General features: G+C 36.3%; 2 protein-coding genes across 3 annotated transcripts in view; both read right to left on the bottom strand.

Moving 5' to 3' along the window:
• The window catches only part of LOC116267093 (uncharacterized), a 36,193-nt gene extending 25,987 nt beyond the window's left edge, over positions 1-10,206 (bottom strand). Inside the window, exons 1-5 of the mRNA XM_031648660.2 lie at positions 9,569-10,206; positions 5,286-6,493; positions 5,044-5,210; positions 2,856-2,917; positions 2,632-2,690 (exon numbers count right to left, since the gene is read on the bottom strand). Coding sequence (XP_031504520.1) covers positions 2,632-2,690; positions 2,856-2,917; positions 5,044-5,210; positions 5,286-6,458 — 1,461 coding nt within the window. The 5' untranslated portion in view covers positions 6,459-6,493; positions 9,569-10,206. The remainder of the gene's footprint in view (positions 1-2,631; positions 2,691-2,855; positions 2,918-5,043; positions 5,211-5,285; positions 6,494-9,568) is intronic.
• Positions 10,207-14,139: 3,933 nt separating this feature from the next.
• The window catches only part of LOC116266863 (uncharacterized), a 42,252-nt gene continuing 39,437 nt past the window's right edge, over positions 14,140-16,954 (bottom strand). For both annotated transcript variants that reach the window (XM_031648302.2, XM_031648301.2), the window contains exons 14-16: positions 15,671-15,753; positions 14,707-14,780; positions 14,140-14,389 (exon numbers count right to left, since the gene is read on the bottom strand). In XM_031648302.2, the coding sequence (XP_031504162.1) occupies positions 14,277-14,389; positions 14,707-14,780; positions 15,671-15,753 (270 nt within the window). In that variant the 3' untranslated portion in view covers positions 14,140-14,276. The remainder of the gene's footprint in view (positions 14,390-14,706; positions 14,781-15,670; positions 15,754-16,954) is intronic.

Here is a 16,954-nt window from a genome sequence, read left to right as displayed (position 1 = left end):
TAAATTGGGGGCTTGCGTTGGTTCTGTTGCCCAATTTCTTGCCGCTTGTGTTATTTGGGTTTCTTGGTGACGGCTGAAATTTCCTTTTGATGGTAAAGACATTCGCAGCTGCATTTGTTGGACCTTATTGTTTCCTATGCTTTGAGATTTTTTGCAATGTCGATTGCTATGAGTTGACTGCAAGAAACTGTTAAAGTGTATCTATTTTCTTATGCTCTTATGGTGCCATACGATTAAACATGCAATACATTTTCTGCGCCTGTATTGTATTTGTTACATTGGTTTCTACAAAACCTGTACCTATTTCTGCACATGATTTTGAACTGCAATTGGAGTTCCAACTTCATCCCCACAACTGCCAAGACAGGGAGAAGCATGAAAAGGAAAGAGGAGATGCAAAAAAGGGAAAAACGGATGTGGCTTTAGTTGTTTGCTTGAAGAGTTGAACCCTGAGACCATGTCCTAACCCGTCTCATATATCATGGAAGAAAAATGGGAGATATTTTCACAACTTTCGAGATGTTTAAACTTCAAACGAAATGAAGGGTTTTGATAGCACGTTCACACTTCATTAACATGTAACGCTTTATTGGCTTGGGGTTCTTTTCAGCATTCTTTTTTGCTTTCCTTTTTTATAAGAACACTTTATCCTTGATCAGCAACACTTTATCGCCTTTGGGTTCTTTTCAGCATTCTTTTTTGCTTCTCTTTCTTGTGTCTGGTCGTCTTTATCTATATAAGACTGTTTTGTGAGCCATTTTCTATTCTTGGTGCCAATTTAATTAGGCAATTCGTTGGTTGTGGGCATAAGAGGAACAACCATTATTTTTTAGGCAACATGAGGAAATTGTTTTCTTGTAGATCTAGCTGTGCGACACATTCTGTGGATAGCCACTTGTGTTTCTTTTTTGGTTGCTGAAATAGTTTTTGCTTGGCATTTAAGGAGAAAAGATATGAAAACAAAGTCAATATTCACATACACAAAACACCCACATTTATAGTGTACACAAGGAACAAGCAACTCAAGAAATGAAAGTCTCATATAGACTGATGCTGAACTAAAATATCTCATAAATCTTCTAGTTCAGCAATCACGACTACCTGGCATGAAGTCAGGCGGCAATCTAAAGCCAAAGGCTTATAAGGTAATCAAAGATGCGTAGGAACTTATGACACATGGAAACAATTGTGTTGATGATTATTAGTTATTCATATGTTTATTTTGTTTATGTTTTACTTTTGTTACTTACTTTATGTAGAATATGAGTTGATCACGCTGATGTTTATGTTTATGTTCATAGGTAATCGAAGATGAAGCCCTGACATAAGTATTATGTCATGTTCGAGTGTCGTTCAAGGGACATATGAAGAAATACAATCACCATATTTTGGAAGAACCTTTTTGTTTAAAACGATAGACATGATGAAAGTTACATTTTGTCTGTGCAATGTATTTAACGTTGATGCTTCTGTCATATGTAAATTAACATTTTGTTTGGAGATGCCCACTTTTTGAATGGTGCCGCACATATTGTTAGTGGGGCTGAGAGTAGCCATGTTGGACGTGTATCAGCTGCTTTGGAAGGTTCAGCTAAACCTTCTTTCATGCTGTTTTGGGATTTGAATTTTATTAGTTTGAACATGAAAATTGACACTTGATTATGGCATCAGTCAGTAAATTTGAGTTTGATAATTGAGCTCTTGCTTAGTAATGTTCATGTTCATTTTATCGCTGGTCGTGCTTTGGTAGATGGTTTATTATTTATCTGCGTTTAACAAACCATATAAAGATTATGTAAATCTGGAAATATGTTTCTTTGTTATCAAACACAGAAATATATTTCCAAAAATATATTTCTGTATCATCAAACACAAAAATATATTTCTGGAAATATATTTCTCAGTCATCACACACACACATCAAAATGAGAATCGGAAAGATTTTTCTCATTCCTTTATTCCAAGAAATATATTTCCAGAAATATATTTCCAATTCCAGATTTCCGTGCCATCAAACACTACCTTAAGGAATACGGTGGTGACTATATAATCATTTCCCCTATCAAAGATTGGGTGACGAAAACTAGATAGAGACTAGAAGGACATGGGCCAAATGCAGGGTGGACTGAGTGTCTTCACCAAATTAAGATGAGAATTTTTGTGGAGCAGGGTGTCGCTACAATTATCATAGGACGTCTGATCATGGATCATGCCAATGACCCCCATGACTATGTTGATGACATGAATATGTATATGCATAGCTTGTAGGCTATGTTTTTTATCAATTTTTTTGGTGAAGGGTTGGGTCAATCCTTTGTGCTTATTGTTAAGGTCTGTTTTGGTCTTCCCTTGTATATAACCGTTTTGTTGGAATAAAGGTAGGGGACTAACCCCCAAGCAAACTCTTTACTTCAAGCCACAGAACATTAGAAGACTTGCATAAACCAATGCAGACGGTTATGGACATGGACATTTTATACTTGCTTCTGAGCAAACAGAAACTATTCCAACATAAAGCTCCATGTGCACAAAAGGGTAAGCAATAAACATGAGCTGTCACTAGAAATTGCCACATCAAACCCTGTTGTATGCAGATAGAAGCTAATAAATAATAAGCATTTCAGCTGATACCTTCGGTTTTTCATCCTTGGAATGCAACTTCAAGAACTCCTCCTTGGATACTGCTTTTCCTGCAAGAAGTTCAATGAATCACAAGATCAATTACTACACAACATAGAATCATCTTTCTTTTAAGATTTCCAACACAAATAATGTAACAATTAGATATTTAGTTAATATGCCTATCTTATCAGTGATATTATTCAGCAAAACTACAAAAAAATAAACATTTGTACCATTAATACGATATACAAGTTCGGCGCCTCGTCCCGTCATAGTAGGATCCAACTCAGAATATCTGAAAGAAGTAATACATACAACAGATTCACATTCACATTCACAACAAATAGAACAAATGGTAAATGAACAGGAGTGCCTCCCTGGCAAATGCATCAGCAAGATGAAAATTGAATGGTTCACATAAAAAGCTCAGACAGATAACAGCAAATAAATCAAATAAAAAACACAACACAACGAGGCACCAAGAGATGACATCAGAGGAATTCTTCATGTTTGTTTCTCCTCTTTTATCAGCAAAAGGTATTACAAATGGAACGAAATGATGCACAAAAGATAAATAAAAACAAATCCTCAAAGCAACTTTGCTGTACTACCCCAGCTGGAAAAAAAATTTAGAGCAAGGAACGGGTGAACGTGAACCTGCACTGAAACTCTAAGTTGTCAAGGCAACGCCTAGGTGTTGAGTAGGTGCAACTCGACCACATTGCCTAAGTCCACCAATTAGGCATTGGCAAGTGAACGTGGCCTAGGCTCACGCCTAGGCATGTGTATATCTGACTACGCGTGCATGCACCTAGTCCATATAAAAGGTGAAAAGCTACATTTTAGTTCAATTAAATGTATTTAGTAAGCAGCAAATAAACTTGAAAACTGCCGCTTTCTTTAATTGCTGATTGTGGAAGCCGAAAAGGAAGATTCCACAATTTTGTGTCTACTGTTTTATCTGTTTTATAGTCTATGATTTTATTTGTCTATTTTTGATAATTTTATTGTATATTTTATATTCTGTTTAGTAGTCTACGTCTATGTTGTAAAAATCCTCTTTGTGGCATATACTTATCAATTCATTGTCATCAAATATTCGGTACACAAGTAACAGAGTAAAAGTTTGTTAAATATTGGTAAATTTCTTCATCTTCTTTCACAGACTAAATGCAATTCTTGGTTATGGCAACTAATTTTAGCTAGATATGACTTGATTACAGAAGAGCTCTCAAAGAGCTGAAGTGTTAGTGACAGAACAAAACTCTGCTAGATATCGGCTGCCTTTTTAGGCCAGGCGTGCCTAGGCTACAGGCGTTGGCTGGCGCCTAGGCAGTGCCTAGATGCCTTGACAACTAAGATCGTGCGTGTCCATTGTCTACTAGAAAGTGTAAACTAATAAACTATAAGTTTTAAATTAAATGAAAGACTATTAAACATATCTGATTAACAGATTATATGACATGACGTATACTGTATAATGATTCAATGAAACGTAGAGTCGTTTTCCACACATTTATATATTAAGTTATAAGACATATTTGTATTATATTACAAACGTCGCCTAATTGTGCCTAGGTGTGCCTAGCAACTTTGACAACATAGAGAATTTCTTACTAATTTATGCTATTTCAAATAATAAAGGGACTTGTCCAGTTAAAAATAGCCTAACAAATGAACAGAAGGATTTAGCCAGATCTCAATGGTTACATGACCAAATCCTAAAGGCTACAAAGCATGTTTTAGAAACATGTTGCCCACTTGCATTAGAAGTTCATAAACAACCGTGAGATTTAGCATGAATATCTACAGGCCTTTGGAGATTGATTATTTTCTATCTATGAAATCACTAAATCTGTAAGCATTTTTCCATCAAATAGGAGAAACTGCTCCTCAATCTTATGTACAGGAGATGAGTACTTTATGGGAAAGGTCAGAAGAAGTCATGATACCAACATATATATTCTTATAGCTGCATGCCAACATAAATAGACCACATACTTTTCCATAGTCATTGATCGCCCACTTCAACAGAATTACTAAAGCAGCTAAATTCCCTCATTTTATTAAAAATCACTGGGAATGAATCAGTATTTCAAGTTATACATGCATCAAAAGGAACTTCCTATCCAAATGCATCAAGCAAGTAAGACACAACCGTTGATGAAACTTCCGACGTGTGACCTGTGGCTAATGTGTAGCTAACATATTAACAGTTGATGTTTAACTTGCATGAGAATGCCTTAACTTGAGTCAGAATGTTAGCTTGTTTTTGTACACATTCATGACCAATATTCAAGCACTACACATGGCATAAAGACATAATCAGATTAGCTTTGATAAGAAAGTAAAGAAGCATATGAATTCAAATAAATCTGTAATGAGTTAATAATAAGCAGAATATATGTGTGTGAAACTCACCTCAAAGATTCTTCCCTCTTCTTCTTGAAGATCTCTTCCTTTATTTCTTGCTTACTGAACAATCCATGTCTTCTAGCATCATCCTTGGATTCAGAACGCTTGACTGAAAATGCAAGTTTCTTGGGTGAAGACCGATCAACATCCTCAGCACCAACTAGTTTCTGTGACTGTGAGGGAACAGTGTCATCCCAATGCAAAGATGAAGAATTAGGCTTTCTAGGTGGAAATAGGTCAACATCTACCTGCCGTGATAATGATTTTTGCTTCCTTGGAGGAGAAAGATCAATATTATCATGATGTGAAGACTGACCCTTCCTTGTAGGTGAAAGGCCCTTGCCATCAGGCTGCAAGGATGAAGATCCCTGCCTCCTTGGAGGAGACAGATCATCCTCATCATGCTGCAGTTGTGCAGAACCACGCTTTCTCCGAGGAGAAAGATCAAGATCATCATAATGCAGTTTTGAAGAACCATCATTTCGTGAAGGAGATAAATTAGCATCATTCTGCCGCAACAACAAGCCACGCTTCCTTGGAGGAGAAAAATCAACAGCAGCATCGTGCCAGGAAGAAGATTTCTTTTTCCTTGGAGGAGACAAATCATCATTAACATGATAGGAAGATGATCTATGCTTCCTTGGAAGAGACAAATCAGCATCATTATGCCCCAAAGGTGAACCATGCTTTCTTGAAGGAGATAAATCAGTGTCATTGTACTGCAAAGAAGACCCACTTTTTCTTGGAGGAGATGGATCAACATCATCACGCCCTAAAATTGACTTCTGTATCCTCGAAGGCGATGAATCAACATCCTTGTTACGTGGAAATGACAAGTTAGATTTCCTTGGTGGAGACAGGTCATTGTCTTTCTCCAAGGGTGCACGACGATGGCGTGGAGGAGAAAGGTCCGTATCTTCTGATTGTTCACAACTTTCCCTACTTGAATGCACTATTAAGGGTGAATCTTTTCTGTCCCATGGCAGAGACGAGTCAACAGATGTGCCTAGCTTCTTGTCATGATCCTCCTTCTGGTCAGACACAGAAACCCAACCACTGCCATCATCCGAGAGAGCTAAGTAGGGACGCTTGGCTCGGAGAAGTTCCAGGCGCTTAAGCCGCTTCACCTCAATATCCTCAGTAACCTGTGCTTCAGCGATTTCCTCGTCATCTTCCTCTTCTTCCTCATCTACTGGCTTCTGCCATATGGGGTCTTCATCAACTATACGAAGGCCTCCAATATCACCTGCTTTCTTATTCTGGATCTTCTTCTTAATATTCATGTTTTCTGTCTCATCAGTCACTATCTTCTTCTTCTTCTTTTTCTTCTTTTCTCCTGGCACGGGATCACCATAGCTGCCTTCATATTTCTTTAGGTAGTCCTTGAGGGAAGATCCAGATTTAGACACTGAAGTAGCCATCTGTCTTCTCTTCTACTTGAACATGTTATGTCCCACTGCATTCAGCACCAATTCATACAGATGAATTTCTTTAATGAAAAGCATGCCATATACAAAATTTAGATCTAAAAGCAACGATTCCCAAGACAAATTTAGCCAATAAAAAGTACTCATATAGTTGTTGGTTTTGGAAAATAGCATTCTAAAATTTTAGGCTATCAGAATCATCCTCATATCAAACAATAAATCTGCCCCTCTAATCCATAGTCCCCAATATCTTTAAAAAAAAAAACAGAAAAAATGAAGGAAAGAAGAAATAAAAGATGGGGTTCCAAAAAATTGCCTCAGTGGAATAGCGACAGAACAAAAATCTTAGGATAAACCCTCACTGGGATGGTGAATCTCTCTATCATTTGAAGATCCCAAAAGGAAAAAAGAGGAGGGAAACAATTGAACGAAGAAAAGGAAAAGGAAAAGGAAAAAATGGTAATAGGAAAAGTGTTTCAGTTTTGAAGTGCATGCACTTCCCATTTTGCAAATAATTATGTAAAGGCACTAGGCAAAACGGGTTGAATGAAGTTTAAATTGTTTTGAACCAGGTGTAAAAAATTTAATACAGATCCAGATTTTGCCACATACTAAGCTAAAAGGTATTTGAATGGTCTGCTTCCATATTGTTCCTAGCAAATTCAGTGATCATGTTTTATGAGAAAGGGTTGTGCCGGTCATAGTTTCTACATCTCACTGGTCAGAACAAGTTGCATCTTGCAACTCAAACTTACAGCACAAGAACTGGAGGAGATTAAATGTTTAGGTCTGAACCAACTATTTGAGTGCACTGTATAGCCTGATAAATCATGGGACCAAGCCTGCCACAGAACACCACTTACATTCTCACCTACAGTGTGGTAACAATGTTGCTGGAGGTTTTTAGGCAAAGTGAGGTGTTGGGCCTACATGAGGCTAGGCATAATTTTGAATGACATGACACATAAGCTCCATGATCAAATTAGTAAAATATATAAAATAATGAAAAAACCAGGATGTTATGGACTACAACAACATTTATCCATACATGTCTCCGCCTTTATTCACTAGGAGTGACAGTTTTTCTTTTTCCTCTTAAATCAGATACCTTATTACCCAATCTTCATGTGCCTTCTTATCATGGATCTTGTCACCCAAATTACCAATTTACAGTTTTTACAAGCCATGTTGAATTTCTAGTTAAACAGTCCTATTTGCTCCATCTTATCATGGTTTTCCAATGTCAAAACTCAAACCAGACAAACTAGACAAGAAACGGAGCAACCCAAAAGGAAGGAAATAATTGTGTACACATATTCAATGTTGTAAAAAGCGTATCGTAAGCCGTATCGGTCTGGCTTTAAGATACGCTGTATCGTAAAATATCGTAATGTATCGTAGCCGTATCGTTTTCTTTTTTTAAAAAAAAAATAATCAGAAAAAATATAAAAATTCTCAAACAATAATAAAAAATCAATAAAAATTATTGTATCGTACCTGTATCGTGTCGTATCGTAACGTATCGTGCCGTATCGTACGATACGGTGCTTTGTATCGTAAATGTACGATACGGGAGGTGTATCGTATCGTATTTTACGTTCGATACGATACGCATCGTACGATACGGCTCCGTATCGTATGATACGTACAACACTGCACATATTACTTTGAACAGAAATGCCACAGTAAGATAGTTCTGAGCTGAGCTTAATTTCGGCATGTTTCCTACATGGGGTACAAGACCAGTTGCTTTCCACAAGGCTAGCTGGGTTAAACATTTGTCAGTGCCTGGATTGTTCATAAGATAATTGTAAACATTCTGTGAACATTTAAAAAGCAAAAAGGAAAATTATAAAAGAGCAGTAAGTCCTGCCAAGTCTGTGATCCTGCCCATTCCTGCGAAGACAGACTTTGTGGCATTCAATTATTGTGAAAATTTGTAGCTAAGGCTTCCTCCAAACTCTTATAAAGGTATAATTACAAACAAAAATGAGAAACTACAAGCTAATTTGTTCACTTATTTATTTTAGCACAAAAAAAGTTCAACCCTAAACAGTGCCAGACTGAAAATTATTAGCTCAGGCAAATAACCACTAAAAGCTTCACAAGATGACTGCCATTAGAAACATAAACCACAGAAAGACATAATTAAGTTTCTAAGTTTTACAGTCTCTGTCTACATTTCAAAGCAGCCAACTGAGCATGAGTAGTTAGAAGCAAACTAATTCACTGAGCGACGTGATTTGAAGAAGGAAGAGAAAAATGATGGCTGCTGAAAACTAAAACTGTGAATGCAAAATACCAAATAAGTTCTTTGCTGAAAAACAACCTTTCGCATTCTAATGCCATCACAGAATTCATATCCTTGCCTTTCATATAGCCCACGATCAACAAGTTCCCTAACATACGACTTCCTTCTGAGACATTTCATCGATCAATTTATGTGCAATCATCAATTCGCCATACTTCACACAGCTTGTAATGATAAAATTTCAACACGCTGCGCAGTCATTCATAATGACATGCTATGCTTATGCCAACCAAGACAGCGAGCAAGTAGATGGGGACGGCAGACAGAGAGAAAGGTGAGCGGTGGCGAAAAAAGAGAAAGCAACAAGGAGAAGATTAACGGCAGTCTTCTCCGTACCCCTGAGCGCGAGAGAGAGAAAGCGGGGAAGGGAACCACAGAGGGAGACCGGCGCCCGCGAGATAAAGCTTCCGGCGGCATTAGCACTTGTCTTTCAGCCGCAAGTTGGGAAGAGAGAGAACCTTGAGAGAAACAAAACCTAAACGAAACTTTGTTCTTCCGAGAATCAGAGCCAGCAACCCCAAATTCTCATTATCAAAATGGGGAAAGGAGCGCTGGAATTCACATATTTATTTCATATTGCAAAAAACCCTCAACAACACCCAAACTAGCAAAAACCGAAAACAAAATCCCCATGTCCAATCTACTACACCCAATAAATTGAGAAGAAGTAACAGGCACCAAACAGAAGCAACGAAATACCTGATTGCCCAGCCTACATTGAACTCCAAGAGAGAGAGAGAGAGAGAGAGAGAGAGAGAGAGAGAGAGAGAGCAGGAAGAGCAAAACAACGTGCCTGCCGATGGTAGAATGATCAGCTTTGGTGGTGCTGTCAGCCGTGGACCAGTGTTGCGCCCTGCGTAGCGGCGTTGAGGAATGGTAACACAATGTGAGGAACGTGAGGAGGATGAGGGCTGGTATCTGTTGCTGCGCCGGAGTTGGAGTCCGCCTGGTAGCGGTGCTGCTCAGCAGTGGGCAGGTAAGGAAACACAATCTGGATGCTTGATGGCAGCCTCCGGCAAGGAGATGATCGTCGCGGCCGGCGGTGTGGCTACGGTGGTGTGCGAGGGAGTCGCGGGAAGGGAAGAGCATGCCCTGGCGGTGCCCTAGCGGGCAAAATTCCGCTCGGGCGAGAGCCAAACAGCCCGGTGCTACCAAACTCTGGAAACAAATCCTGGACACTCCCCGGAAAATTCCGGTATTCTTTTTCAATGTTGTGTTGGACGTTACTATTCTTCTGTAGAAATGGATTTGGGTTCCATTTCAACGGTAGAATCCATGCCTATCGAACACCTCCCAGAACAGCCGAGGAAAAGGCGAGGCTGCAGAAAGGAGAAAAACCGATCAACAGTGTGTTTGGATGGAATGAAGAGAAAGGGTTTTGAGGAATTGAAAGGAAAACGAAAGAGAAAATAGGAAAAATGGCTGGAAGGGAAACGATGGTAAAAGAAATAATGAAATATCATAAAAAATTTTATGGATAGAAAGAAACGTAGAGGAAACGAAAAAAAAAAGTGTGAATCTTTTATTTTTATATAAATGAAAGGTTGCTCCTGTGTTTTTTTCCTGCTTTGCGTCAACTGTTTTTTCATGTAAATATAATTTTTTGACAATAAAGGTGGCTAGCCTACCTCCCAGCAAAGAAACGAAAATAATTTATTTTAGTTTGTTTGTTTTGATGGTAATAGATTTCTATCTTTCCCTTCATTTTTTTCATTTTTTTAATCTAACCAATATTGAATAATGAGTTAGAAGGATCGTATATCTCTTTCTCCCCCACAAATGAATTTTCTTATTAATTAATAATTTGAGAAAATATTTTAACTTCATATTTTTAGTAGTAGACAATTAGGTGTTTAGGGTGGGTTTGAATGTTTTACATCCAATAAAATATGTACGTATATTGTTAACTTTCAAACATATACATGTTTTGTATGTTATTTTACTTGTCCATAGAAGTTGAAAAAAAAAAAACAGCTATATTTCCCATTTTATGATTTTCAAAATTACAAATTTAATTTTTTAACAAATTTAGCAATAATAAATTGTATGATTTCAATATTTTAAAATATCTTAACAATAATAAATCCTACGGCATTTCAATATTTCTTAGAGAAGTTATCAATAATAAATGTAGTGATGTTTCAACCTTTTTGCAAGAAAATTTTCAAAATATATTAATAATTTAAAATTCGATAATATAAGGTATTACAAAATAAGACTACATAAAAAGTAAAAATAATAAACATTTGAAGCTACATTTTTTTTTTAAATGTGATGTTTAGAAAAATACTTATACGTGACAACATAAGATAAAAAAATGTTTATTCAACAGTTTACCTTGATAAGTTAAAATCAACTGCTCAAATAATTAGATTCAAAGCGATACAAGTGCCTCCATATTTAAGGAAAACACTTTCTCAAATAAATCATGATAATTTCTCATTTTTTCAACAAATCAAGTTCTTTTCAAACTTCTCTAATATTGCAAAACCTCTCCCCTTTTGTCCTATGATGAATTTTAACTATTATGCATGTAATCAGTTTACATGAGGTCCCTTCATTTTCATTTCATAGCATGGTTTTTTGAAATCATTTTGAAAACCATATTTTTTCGAAGCACGATGAGCAGCTGACGTCGTATTTTGCAAAGCAAATAAATTGCAAACAAGCTTCCAAATCATGTTTTTCTTAAACCAAAATAAATTGAGAATTATAATTTTGCAAAGTTATTTTTGAAATACAAAATTAACTTGTCGTCTTCTTTCTTTTAAGTTCTAATGACAAGCATTTGAAGAACTCAAACCATTTCGAACGGTCTCTCTTTCAAAGCTACTCGAAATTTCTATATTTCAAACCCTTCTCTTCATGATTGCTATCAATCGGGGTACTTCATTAAAATACCCCTAAGTCCATAGTTTTACTATGAGAACACTATATTTGCTATTTAAATCTTTTCAAATCTCTCTCAATCATTAAAAAAAAACTGAGCACGCATGCGTATAAGATTTAAGATATCACCTAAAAGATGTTGGAATATGAAAAACAAAGAGGCTAGTTATTGGTCAAATTGCTTTTGATAAAGGCATCGAAAATGGCCAAGCCTCTTATTGATGGACAAGTCATTTTCTCTTACTTTTTAAAAACAATAGTATTTTTTTTCTAAAACACTAAAAAAAAAACAAAATGAATTTTGAAATGCAAACACTCAGCTAAGTCACTGCCATTTGCCAAGCTCTATGTTCTTCTCACCAATCAAGAAAAACAACTAAATCCTATTTTGATATCCCTAAAGCTTTTTCCTCCATGACATTGCAGGACTCAAGAGATGAATATTGGTATCCCAACGCCAGGGCAACCAACAATGTTGTCAAGAGTGATGAAAATACGAAAAATAAGCAGACTTATTTTGGTTCAGATTTGGTAATGGCGGTCAGCGGTAAGTTCCTCCCCTGTATCCCATATAGAAGATCTGCCAGTCAACATTCAAGGGACAAATTTTATTATGAAACTAACATATATATGTGGAGTGAATTGCAAATAATTAATTTATGTGGGAACTTTCACTTCAGACAACAATTGTGTATTTTGGTTTGCTCCTTCTGAATTTGTTATAAAAGATCTTAAGACCGACAAGGTTCTGCTCAAAGGTCTGAAGTCGCATGACGGATTATACCTAGCAAGTTCGAGTGAACTTAGGATCTAATGGAGATATCGAGGGCCTTCTCGGTGCAGCAGTCAAAAACAGTTTGAGGGACAAATGAAGGATGGCATCCCAACAAAACAATAATTGCTTTACTTAGTTCTCTAATCTTATTTCAATGAACTACGACTGTCAACAAGACAACAACCGTATGCCAGCAATGCTTGATTAGCAACTTTAATGTCGGTTGTCTAAGTTTTTGTGCTTCAAGAGTTTTAGAACTTATTCACATGAATGTTTGGGGACCAGCCTCTATTTTATCTAGAAAACGATACAAGTTTTTTCTACTAGTGACGGATATTTTTTTTTTTAGTTCTTGTAGTTTTTTCCACTAAAAAGAAAATCAGATGCGCATCAATGTTTTGTTATTTTCAAATGTATGGTGAAAAAATAGTTGGGTACTTCAATTAAAACCATGCAATTGGACAATGGAGGTGAGTTTTGTGAAAAGGATTTCCTACAATTTCTTGAATTGCAAGCCATAGTACATCAATTTTCATGTCTGTACATGTATGAACAAAATGGTATAGTTGAAAGGAAAAGTTGCCATGTGGTAGAAACAGGCCTAAGCATGCTAATTTCCAAATGGTCTATATGCAAGATCGACAAATTTTATATGTATGCACAATGGAACCAAATATTATGACATGTAGGAGTTAAAATCTTGTTAAGTACTTTGAATTAGATATAAGTAGAAATATCGAAAAGTATTATTTACCAAATTAGATTAGATATCCAACCTAGGATTCTAATTGGGGATGGGCCTTGAGGACATAAAACACCAAAGAAAAGTCCAGGCAATAGAATGGCAGCAGGGGTGGAGCCCAAGGAGGGCCGCATGGGCCTTGACCCCACCTCAAATATGTTTTTCTTTTAATTTATATGTAAAATTTTAGAAGATTTCGTTTGAAATTTTGAAAAATGATATTTCAACTCTAGTCAAAATTTAGAAACTTTAATTCAACTTCCCTCATGAAAAATTTCTGGATCCGTCCTTAAATGACAGGATCCAAAATTTGATCCAGAACTGACCTTGTTCACCTTCCCCTTCGTTTACTCATAATCGGTCAAAACTTACATGAAAACAAAATTTCCGCTAAGCTGTCAGGTGGTATGAAATGCCTAATGCTGATTTGCTCGGAAGTGCAAATAATGACAGGATCCATGCAGTTCTTTTCCAAATTTTTGCAAAAAAAAACGGTTCATTTCCACGTACCATATTGCAAAATAAACCCTCATTACACGAGCAGGTTGAAGGTCTGGAACACCCACCTGAGGAATGATATTGGCGTTCTCCAGAATCCGGTGACTTCCAGTGACAAGGTATTTTTCCTTTCCTTCCCTCTCGCGAGCCCTACCTTGCAGACGATTTTTTCTTTTCTCAGTTCCGGTGAACACGATTGCATCATGGGCGAGACAACATTGCCTGGTCCATAGGAATTGCAATTTTCTTGATTTCCCCTATTCTCTTTCTTATTTTTTCTGCATTTTCATAATGACTTTTTAAGATACATTTCATTATGGACCAGACAACATTTCCTGGGAGAATTCAATGATCTTAATGTGAGAAACATAACTCTAAATTAAGTACTACTGACAGTAGCAAATGCATCTGAAGGCTGCAAACAAGTGATTTGAGAAATACTACAGGAATATACAACATCTGCCAGGAAAAGAACCAATGATTTATATACTGAACTTACAGGAGCATTCTCAAATCTTTTCCCACTTACATCATCCCAATTAATATATCATGCATCTGTTTCTCATGCACATAACCATACATCGGAACACTAAATGACTATAATCTTACTCTTACACTGTTGTAGACCTCGATATATTTCCTAGCCGTGTTATCCCAACTATTATCGATTTTCATAACCCTTGAAACAACCTCGCTCCATGCACTTGGATCTGTATGCCCATTAATAAAAAGTTTCCATGTTAGTTATGTACACCACAGTGAGAAGACAAAATTAATAATCATGTTTCCACTTTCCACGTTTAAACGAGTGCAGGGAAAAAAACAAAATTAGTAAGCTAATGAATTACATGCACACTTGCATATAGACACAGACAGTCATCACAATGGCGAATAAAAATACTAACCATGCATTGGGCACTGAAATGATGCATCAAAAGGACCTATAACAATTTTAAATGACAGAGTCCAAGAAAAATATAGGAAAAGCTTTTTACTTTTTCCTTTTCATAAGGATGAGGAAGCTTACTTTCGTTGTATAAAGTGAAAGCCCGTTCAAGCGCCCTGTTCAACGACCCTTCATCTATTCCTTCAAATACAAACCTTGACAAGGACAATAAAAATGTTAAGAACAGTATCATGGATCATGTTCTCTAATAAGTGAAAAAAGGAAATACAAAGCAGACAACTGAAAATTAAAAACTGTCAGCTAAAAATAGTCACTACAGGAGCATTGGCAGCAGTTCATAGAGCTTTTAGCAACGATTTAGGGTGCTTTCGATGACAAATTTTTAATTTTTAGCCACTTTTTACTTTAATCATGTTTTTTTAATAATAAAAAAATGAATGGGTCTTATAGCATCAAAATTTTGATAGTAGAAAAATCAAAACTTTTTGCAAAATAACTTGAATTAAAACATGATTTACATTGAATTACTGTTTATGAACAGGTTAGGATGTTCATATTTTGTTTACAATATTTTTTTAATACAAAACTAAGAGGTATGGTTTTTGTCTCCTACCTAAGTGGTCTGGTATTCATTAATTTCTCTTACACACACAGATATATATATATATATATAGTTCAACCAACCAAACATCACACTATGAGGATCAAACTCAATGAAGATTAAAATTTCAGTGGTCTTATGTTTCGGGGCCTCAAATCCAACTTACACATTCAAAAGCCAGATTTTCTTTTTTAATATTTGTGAATATTCTGATTGCATATGAATGATTGAACTAACAAAGACAAGATGATGGCCGCCAATGCCCATGCCCTGAGGGCCAATCTAACTCCATATTTATAAACCGCTCTGTGTCAGATGGCCCTCACTAAGCAAAAAGGTATATGGATTTCTTCCATATTGCAAGACCAAAATTGATCATCCAAGATTGCTTCCAAAATTGCAAGACCAAAAAAGAGCTCGGATGCAATGTATATAATTCCATCTAGTTTTGTTAATTGTTTCTTCAAGCACACAAAGAAGTACCCGTTAGCCTTCTCAGTGTTTAATTGATCATCCAAGTCAAACACGGTGTCTGCAAGACCACCTGTTTTCCTGACAATGGGAATCTGACAGTACAGGATAAAATAATGTCAGCCATTTAAGGAATTATTGAATATTATAAGTACCAAAACAACCACTAATGAAAAAGTAAATGATGCTTTTCCTGTTTAACAGCAACTGCACTGCAGCCTACTTCTATTTCTGCCAGAATGACTATAAGCATACAAATATTTGTGGACACCATTCATTACAAATCTTGTGGACATGCAACCATTCCTAGTCATGTTCATGATGTTACAATAAATCTAAACTTTCTTCTTTTCATTAAAAAAAAAAAACATGAATACTTTTCAAAATTCAAACTAAACTTTGACTTTGGATGCATGACAATAGAGACAGGAACTAAGAGTTACAACAAAGAAGACAAAATCACTGGCTTCACTATCAAAGCAAACTGCTCTATGAGATCAGCTCATCACCACACTCCAATCTTTGATTATTAAAATCAAATATGCACTTTCAGGTGATTAAGGCTGCTGCTACTTTTCTCTTCACTCTTAGGGAGAAAGGAAAAGGCATTCACAAGAGCACTCTCTGAAGAGTACCAAACATTTAAACAAGTTGGCCTGTTGTGTGGAAGCAGTCCAGGAAGGCTTCATATCTCCACATTAAGATTTCATGAACCACAGAGTCAGATTGAACCATGTTAAGCAGATCCTTCATATTCATACTTTTCTTACAGTCATTATAAGAGGAAAATTTATCCTAAATAACAGAGCTAATGGCTTGGCAAATATATGATATTTTCTTAAAAATATTAATCCTTATGAAACATTCAAGGACAAAAGAAAAGAACTGGAGACATGTGGAAGGAAAAATGGCAGTAGGTCACTGAAGTGATTGAAGAACTCTGCTAAGATATCAACATACGGGAGAGAAAGGAGAGAGGAAAATAACATTTTGAAATGGAGACATTCTAAACTCAAGAAACTGGTCCCAAATGCCTCTTACATGAACAAATTATGAGTAACACTTCACACTAATACGATAACTCCAAAACCATGGCCATGCATCATCTAGCCACTATATAAGCATGCTCTTCAAAAATAATCATGACATACAACAGTTATATTTCTTAACAAGCCACTCTTGCTTAGCTGTGTCTCCAACTTGATATCTATACAAGGAAGAAAACGAACCAGCACATTGATTTCCACACTTAACAAAGGTCTATAGGCTTAAAAATTAACTCTTTGTGTATGTACT

Source organism: Nymphaea colorata, chromosome 13, assembly GCF_008831285.2.
Source record: "Nymphaea colorata isolate Beijing-Zhang1983 chromosome 13, ASM883128v2, whole genome shotgun sequence".
NCBI lineage: Eukaryota > Viridiplantae > Streptophyta > Magnoliopsida > Nymphaeales > Nymphaeaceae > Nymphaea > Nymphaea colorata.
The sequence above is the reverse complement of the archived record's forward strand: the minus strand, read 5'-3'. Positions and strand labels throughout refer to the sequence as shown.